The sequence below is a fragment of the Corvus brachyrhynchos genome, unplaced genomic scaffold (genome assembly GCF_000691975.1).
Source record: "Corvus brachyrhynchos isolate BGI_N302 unplaced genomic scaffold, ASM69197v1 scaffold223, whole genome shotgun sequence".
Taxonomy (NCBI): domain Eukaryota; kingdom Metazoa; phylum Chordata; class Aves; order Passeriformes; family Corvidae; genus Corvus; species Corvus brachyrhynchos.
Window position 1 is genome coordinate 4724312 of NW_008237174.1, and position 9179 is coordinate 4733490.

Below are 9179 nucleotides of genomic sequence, written 5' to 3' on the forward strand. Positions count from 1 at the left end.
ACAAACCCCACGTATGCATTTGCAGAATGATTTGTGAGGAAGCTGAGGACAGACTTCAGATCAAGCACCAACTACTGTAAGAAAAACAATATAAATATCTAACAATGTGCCAGGTTCAAGGACTTGGTTATATTAACTCTGAGTATTTTAAGGAATTACTGCCCCATCAGTTTTGTCAGCGGTAGCTTGTGCTAGCTGGCACTTCAAATGGACACGAGTTTTGTGGTCACCAGTTCCTGAATCTCACTTGACAGACAGGACCTCTTAGTTCTACAGGGGTAACCGTATTCAAATCCAACTGCACAACACATACCACTAGTTTAGGTCATCCATGAATCCCTCCAAAAAGGTCGTATTAAAGGTACAATACACACGCCTTATTTTCAGCTACTATAAAATGGCACAAGATAAAATGATTCACTGGGATCTCCTAATGAATTTTTCATTTTTAATCACAACTATCCAGGCACTGGTGTGCATCAATAATAGAAAAATTAAAAGGTTAAAAAGAGCATACAGTTTAGCACAGAAGGCAACACTTGAATAGAAGCACATAATTTTAATTTGCTTTGAAGTTTAAAGCAATCCAAACAAAAAGTTAACTATATAAATACAGAGTAAATGCACATCATTTACAGCCAACTACATGTATGCAAGAATAATAGCAAACCTCACATGAGTACTGAAGTGTTCTCCATCTGTCATCTGTGAGTGTTTAGCTATGACTCTGAGGGCATAGTTATGTTCACATATGCAGGGTAGGCAGACTCCTAAATAGAAGAACTGAAAAAACTTACATAACTCAGTCTTAACAGACAGAAAGTTGGAAAAAGTAGTACATTTACCTAGGCACACTTCAGCATACAGCTTGTTTTCCAAATTTGAACAGTTTAAACAGGAAGCAACATTTATAAAGGCTCTTCACTCTTTTGTCTCTGGAAGCATTCTTTTACAATGCTACAGTCTGAGGAATGTTACAGGTGTCATAAGAAAAACCGAACAGCAGAATCTGCCATTAACAAACAAACAATCCGCTGTCATTAACATCTCAATCAGCAAGGGAAGATGCGGAGTGTGTTATGTAAACAGATATAGGGCCAGTGTTAATGGATGAGTGGACAGGCGACCTCTCGGTTACAATTACAACAACCAAAAGATTCCACAGCTCCCTCGCACTACCCACTTCCAAGCACGCAGAGCAGAAACTGGGCCAGGCACAGCGGATCTCCCCGTGCACAGCTGGCCTGTTCCCGCACGGCGCTGCAGGGCTAGGAGGGGCTCAGGGACGGCATTCCCGGGATCAGTTTTCCATGGTTTTACCTGCCGCGACTCCCGCGGGCGGCGCGCCACCTGCCGGCCCCGCCGCGCACCAACCTCGGCTCCGAGCACAGCCAGGGAAATGAGGAACGAATTCACCACTGGGAGCCCTTCACAAATCCTTTCCTCTAGCACAGACAAGGCTGACATAAATACATGACATCCAAATACGAATCATGATGACCAAGCTACTGAAAGTTTAAATGCACTGCTTTCAGCTCTGTAGCTAAAGATATTACTGAATGAAGCATCCTGTTATTCCCTTTGAGTTTTTATAATAAATATCAAGAAAACAATATAAATAATTCAAAGATCTTTGGGAAATATATCAGAGGTAATTTTGCAGGTGCTTGTAGTTTAAAAATAATGAAAAATCCCAAGAAATTTTGGGGTTATGTTTGGTTATGTAAAGGAAGCCAAAACAATCACCCCTGAAGTTTAAAACAAAGCTGGAACACCCTTTAAAGAGGTGGACTAACAAAGCCGATTGTCTGCTTTTAGCTGTTATCTCCTATATTCAATTGTCCTTGTTAATGTGTCCTACTTATCAACTCCAGGGGCTCTGCTTTCACCCAGAAAAGGCACACACAGTACCCAGGGAATTCCAAGGAATACCCAGGAATGGGAGACAAACATAGAACTAAGGGACAATGTATCCAAACAGAGGAGACAAACTCATGAAGCCTAGGCTACTCCAAGTGTTCACTGGATTCATCAACTCCAAAGCTGAGTATAGTCTTTGCCAATTTAAGTTTTGGCTGTGACTGAGTAATATGGATAACCTGAAGAGTGACTCACTTTCTACATCACATGAATTACAGTAAGTCACTATTCCTGCATTTATTTATCTGAACAAAAGCATTGCATCAAGGCTTAGGTCAGTCAAATACTCCAGTCTTTTCCTAGAGAGACCACTAGAAAAAGCTCACTTTAAAACACATTTAAGCACTCCTTTCACTTCTTTGAGACAATCAGGTTCACCATGGTCACACCTCAGACCATGCTATGTCTTTAAAAAGGGAACATTTTCCAAGCAGGGAAGTCAACACAACACTGCAAGGTCGCTGTACTTGCTATGAGTGGCTTTTAGAGGATGAGCAATTAATACAGAGAATTACATGAAATACTCAAATACTTTGACACTGTGTGGAGAACATGACAAGGGTCAATAAAGGAAAGCAAAGGAGAAAAACCCAGACTGATTGCTCTGCAAGCTTTGAGGTTTTACATAGAGCCTACAGAACCACTGCCACAAAGATGCTATATGGATTTACAGCATAAACTCCTGCACAGCTTACACAGAAATCGAACCACATGCTTTGTTTAAAAATCAAACTGCATGTTTCAAACACAGTTTGATTCCAGATAATCAGTAAGAGGAAGAAAAGTTATAAGCCCTAAGAAGGCCACAAAGTGCATAAGAAGTCATTCATAAAATAAAGCCATTGCACATGATGCACAGTTCAAGTGTACTGAAGTACCACACTGGAAGAGCTGAGAGCACAGTTCTGTCCATGCCAGTGTAGCAGCATCTATCCGGAGAAAGCTATTGACCCCAATTTATAATGATCATCTTCCTTGTAAGGATAATGGATGCAGACTGAAAAGGTGTCTGTCTGGAAAGCTGTAAAACTTCCCGTAACATTAAACTGCTTGACACTCCAGTTGTATGATTTTGGAAAACTCTGTAAATTATGACAGAATAAACCAGCTACACCTCACTGCTGAATGCAAGGCATTATTTTGCAATTGGCTTACAGAACAAAACCAATGCCTGAATGATCAGACAACATGGAGGACAAGGTTATACTGTCAGCTGGAGTTCAGTACACAGGCTCAAGCTGACAGAAGTGATACAGTAATTATCAAGGGGAATGCTTTCAAGAAAATCTCATTTGTAATTTCTCCATCCTTCTGCACACAGCCTGTCTGCACTGACAAGATCTATCACAGCTTCAAATGGTTTCTGCTTTCTGGTCACCCTAGCCATGATGATATGCATTTCCCCCCAGTACTCCCATATAAATACTAGTAATCCAAGGCAAGGTTTGCCAGACATTTAAGGGTAATACAACTTGTGCTTAGGCAGCATGAAACTATCTGAGTGAATCCTGTCTTCACAAATGGGAGGCTGGAGTAGTTGAGATTTCTCATCACATTACAAATCCTTAAAAAAAGGTTATAAAGTAGCATTCAGCAACTTCTTCCTTAGCTGTGTGAGTGACCTGAACAGGTTGGCAAGGAAAACTGATGATACAGGACAGTGTTTCATAGGCGTCTCTTACTTAAGATAAGTTCCAGAAAAGAAAAAGGATGATGCAGCAGGACTAAAAGTCCACATACACCAACATTAACAGACTGATAACCTGAAGAGTTGAGCAGTCAGACCCTCTCTCACTAACCGACAACACTGCTCAAACACCAAAGAAAAAAAGAACAATCAAAACCAAACAAAAAAGCTACACCAGGTATCACCTTTTGTAGCGAAGAAATAACTGTTCTGGGTCCCTGCACCATATTTTGTCTTGAGGTAGCAACATGGAAAACTTTACACACTGACTACTACCTCAGTCTCCTTATGAATCTTCAGAGCAACTAAATGGAAATTTCAGGTATAGAAAGCTACAAAAGTACTGTCTTGCCCATTCTTCCAACAGGTTACTGTGCAGTAAAACAGAACAAAAATGATGTAGTTGAGAGCAATCACTAAGAGAAGTGAATAGGGCTGCTCAGGAACATGTTTCACGTCCCCTCCCTCACCCATTGGGTCTCTGAAGATGACTCAATGGCTTTGTCTAGATTAACAGATGAAAATAAAGGAATAATTCTGAATTAAGAGATGTATGAAGGCATTCCCTATGGGGCAGTTCCCATTTGTCACATTGACATGAGACCACACAAAGGCAGCAAAATTATTCAGAGTTGCCCACAATCAACCTTCTGTTTTGTCCACAGCTGCTAGTTCCTGATACAACGTTCCTTTTGCCCACCACATTGGCATTGACATTCAGTGGTCCACTCCAGTCTTTCAATCTTCCACCTTCTTCCAGAAAGCCTTGTCACACTGCTATCCATCAAGTAAGTAGACTACAACTTCATAGGTGGACATCATGATAGCCGTGTTTGGAATCTGTCTGATCAGGTGTGTAGTTAAACCTCGGTACAGAGAGCCGTACCCTTCCTCTCGCACAAGCAAAGAGAGTGTCTGGAAGAAAGATCTGTATTTTGTACCCTCTTCTCTTAGTCTTGTTCGTACAACCTCTGTACAAAGAAAACCAGTGAAGAAAAAAAGAAAAAATGAGTGGTTACTTTCACCACTTTTAATTATTTTTCCCAGCAACCAATCAGTGATTTTTACACAAAAATCCCCCTCTCCAAGTTCTCAATCTCACAACTCCTCTTTTAAAGGAGGAGGAGGAAGACGAACAAAGTAGCAAACCAAGTATCTGTAAGAACAGAATGAGTTACATTTTTGGCAGTATTAGATACTTGACTAAACAAGGCAAATTGATTTTCTTAGCTACAGTCCAGAAGAGGACAATTGCTCGGGCTTACATTTTAGCTCCAAAGTTGACACTGGTTCAGTACTCAGTTCATTAACAATGTATAGACAACTACTTTGCAGGAAGATCAAGTCCAACTGAAACAAACTAGACAGCCTGTTTCCCTAGAAGGGGGACAAGAATTTGCTGGCAAATTATGGAAAATTGCTGAGTATATGGAAAGATTCCAACTGAAAAAGTACCTCTTTGAGCACCTTGGGCCATACCCTGGCAAAATACACATTGCCTATGAAAAGGCCCTGCACTTCCATTTCTGAATACTATACTCATGTTGACCTGCTAAATCTGGTATTTAGACAGGGAAGTATTTTGTGAGCAAGTAAACCAAAGTTGGCTACAAATCTCACTGAGAAGACTCCCTTTGATGGATCTGACTCAGGGTCTCAGCTGCACATGTCCCACTTACCATGGGGATATGCTATTGATGTTGCACATGTTTTGGAAGTGGCAGCAGCCATCATCATTCGAACGAAGTCCGATGCTTCTTTTGCTGATTCATCCTCATTGTCCAAGGCAGAAGCAGTCTTATACTCCAGTAATTTTTTCTTAATACTCTCATAAATGACAAAGTGAATAACAGTCTCAGATATGCCTGCGTAGGAAGCGGACATTCCCCGGTAAAAGCCTTTAAAACCATCCAAGCGATAAACTTTGCGGACACACTCAAAAGCGCTCATTCGCTTTTCTCCACGATTCCTAAAAAGGAGATAACAAGTCCAATATCAACTGGTGCAACCAGTAAGACTGGAAAATAATTAAACAGGTTTGGAACAATGTTTGGAACAACTGTTTGGAACAATTAGGAAATACCTAGCACTAATACTGAGGGGCTCCAAGTCAGATACAGCTAAGAACACATAGAACATGAAACCCTCAAAGGCCTTCAGCACTAAATGCAGGTAAAGCATTACACAGAATCCAAGCCAAACTTCACACAGTGACTAAAGAAAAAGTATCCCATAGAAACATTGAGCAGCTCTAGGCCTCCCCAGTTCCCATGCAATAATACACTAAACTGCTTGGAAACAGACTCCCAAATGGGCTATCAATGTCAGTGACTCATGAGAAAAATGACCATTTCCTTTTGCATAATGGATTTGCCTTAATTGCTGCCTCAATAAAGAGCTCTACAGCATTCAGTGGCCAAGAGTTCAAACAGCAGCCCTCAGCATTACAGCTCTCAGCAAACAACTGGCACAGCAACCAAGACAACACTGGGAGCTGTTATTTGATTGAACTAAGCCACTGCTGATGTCAAGGAAAATGCTCATTAGATAGACCTGTTTCAAGCAGTATTTGGCAAATAAAGGCTTATTCCCATTTTGAGCTTGCTCACTGAATTGAGTTGTGCATATCGAAGTAGTTAAAATATTGTACACAGCTATGCAAACCCACGACAACACTGCATGAGATGTGCTTCACTACAGCTGCAAGGGCAGGCACATGGATTGTGCCAGCAGAGGTCTGAGTGAGCAAGTCACAGCACAGAACAGCAGATAACCTTCTAAGGAGTTATGGTAACTTATATGGACACATATCATATGGAATCATATCAGTGTATCTCCCTACAGTTTTAAACAGATGGGAATATAGAGGTCTGTCTTCCTTCCTATTTGCACAAAATTCTATTTTCATCGCAAGTTTTATAATCAGCAGTTTCTATAGTAAATTCTGTGCCAAGTCCAGAGAACTTACTGACTATCCCACATTAGGGCAGTTCCTGTATTTCTATCCATGAAAGAAGTCTTCCCTTTTTATAAGTTAGAAGTCATTGTATGTAAAAAAAAAAAAAAAGCCACAACAACAACAAAAAGCCCCTGAGGATGTCTAAGGCCTTTTTCTAAACATTTGCTATCATACTTAATCCATATTTCAGGAATATTTAGCTCAACAGTTAAAGAGAATGTATTACTCAATGAAAATGTAAGCATATTGGTAGAACATGATTTTAATGAGACTTTTAACCTTGAATTTCATCCCAAATTTGCTGGTCAGTCTACTACAGTGCCTCAAGCATGTCTCAGAATGGATTAAAATAGAGAGAAATGATAGTATAACTTGTAGAGAGACCAGCATCAACTTTCCAAATTTGCAATGTTGAATGTTTAAGAATTCGTTCTCTTTTGGGATGCAGAACAGATTAACAACACTTGAGTACAATCTTATCAGAGCAGTGAGGTTTCCCATTGCCACTTTACCTCGCATCAAGCTGCAATCGTGTCTTTACCAACCAAATGGGATTAGTTGTTGTGATCGCAGTAAAGCCTAAAAAATGTAAAAAGAACAAAATTAGATGTGATAATATCACAAGAACAGCTGCATCTAAGCTCCAAATGCACACAGTAAGGTACAGTGGATGCAAAAACTCGGACTATACTGACTTTTCCAAAGTCCCCATTTTACTGACATTTTGTCAATCCATACAGCCAATAAACACTTAGATTGTTTTTAAATTTTACATTAATATTGAGTAAGTTTCATTCTTAGCAAGAGATGCCCCATATAAAATAAGCCAAATTAAGTACAGTTCTCTGCCTATCTAATACCAACCCTGTTTTGACACCACAGAACACCAATGCCAACTAGACAAATATCAGCCAATTGGACAAAAATGTCAATAAGAGTTGCAGAGACAGCAATAGCAATTTGAAGTGCTATAAAACATTGTCTCAATTTACTCTGTTACCTGAAATACAATCCGAGTTTAAAAGCATGCAGACTGAATAAATACTACTTTTGGTGCAGTTAAAAGGCATTTATTACTGTAAATTAAGAGACCTTTTAATACTGAACTATAAAGAGCAGTTAAATTTGAGTGCTAATCTTTTATTTAGTATTCAAAGCAGAGATTGTTGGCTGGCCTTGGAATACTTTTACAAGCATATGAGTGTTTAAATTGTTAAAGTAAATACTATGACTTCTAACTGTTCAGACAGACAGCAACTACTCAGGCTTGCATAAGGGCCAAGGGTTAAAGCTTTGATTTTCAGTCCACTAAAGAAAACAGAAGAAAAAAGAAAAAAGGAAACAAAAAAAAGAAAAAAAGGAAAAAAGAAAAAAAAAAGAAGTAAGAATCACTCTTACTTCTGCGCAACTGTGGAGAGAGAGAGAGAGAGAGAAAGCAGAGTGAAAGGCAGCTCTGAAAAAAGTAAAACTTAAAAAATCATCTCGAGCTGTAATACCACACATGCACCATCAATGAGGTGTCATGTCTGCAGGAGAGAATAGGAAAAAGGAAAAGCTGGAACATGGCCAGGCAAGAGATGATAAATTTAGACACTTGCTCTCTAAGTGACACACATGGCTGGTATATCACTACAACGACATGCTGCTCTCCTGCACGGGGACAGACTGGGGGTGTGGGGAAGGACAGAGTTACCTCAGTCAGTGCTTTGCTGGGGTATGGTACTTATCCAGCAACAGGCTATTGATAAGCTCGTTTATCAGATCAGTAACAGCTCACGCCAACAGATTTAGCAGAACTGGTTGCATACATCTTACTCCTGTTCAATCACAATCTAGGTTTACATTGCACACAAAGGTCTGCAATACTTGGAAATGCCAGGGGATCTTAACTGTTCTAAGGTTTGATCTGTGCCCACCCCCAAAGCTTAAACAGGTCATTATGGTTTTCAGTTCAAGCTCTGCAAAAAAATTACCAGATTTGGCAGCTACTAAGATTGAGCTGGTTTTCTATACCAAAAGAATAAAAACAGATTGGAGGTTTCTGTTCAATCTTCTGATTAAACAGATTTTTAAACTGACTCAAACTTCTTAATTAAGCAACTTCCTGTGGTAGATAATAAAGGTTTGGAGTTGGCTTTCTTTTTTTCTGATTCACTACTCATTTTTCCTATCTCAGTACTTACAGACCGTTCATATGATGGAGAGAAATCCTAACAAGCCAAGAGTTTTATATCTCTATTTCATGAAGGTAAATAATAATGTAAAAAACTCAAAGCAGTGGGGGAACTACTCTGCCATACAAAGCATGGGATGTTTTTAAAACACCCCACGTGCAAAACAGGCTCTGTAGCTCAAGTAGCCAGAGCTTGTCTGACCTGACATTTAATGTCACAGAAACTCCACGGATTCCAACAGTGCTTGAGCCTGAGTTCAACTACACTGAAAGGAAACTTCATTCTTGCATGTTTTTATTTCTTTACACTGGCACTAATAAAGTTTTAATTGTCTTTGACTTCCAGTCAGAATCTTTGTGGCATGAAGTGCACTAGAAAATGCACAGAACTGCAACAAAGGATTTGAAATAAGGTGGGGAAAAACCACTCACTTTCCCTA

General features: G+C 39.7%; 1 protein-coding gene across 1 annotated transcript in view; it reads right to left on the reverse strand.

The window, feature by feature from the left end:
* Positions 1 to 434: 434 nt before the first annotated feature.
* SLC25A36 (solute carrier family 25 member 36) overlaps positions 435 to 9179 on the reverse strand; it is a 30350-nt gene continuing 21605 nt past the window's right edge. The window contains exons 5-7 of the mRNA XM_008629561.2: positions 7079 to 7145; positions 5287 to 5576; positions 435 to 4578 (exon numbers count right to left, since the gene is read on the reverse strand). Of these exons, the coding sequence (XP_008627783.1) occupies positions 4385 to 4578; positions 5287 to 5576; positions 7079 to 7145 (551 nt within the window). The 3' untranslated portion in view covers positions 435 to 4384. The remainder of the gene's footprint in view (positions 4579 to 5286; positions 5577 to 7078; positions 7146 to 9179) is intronic.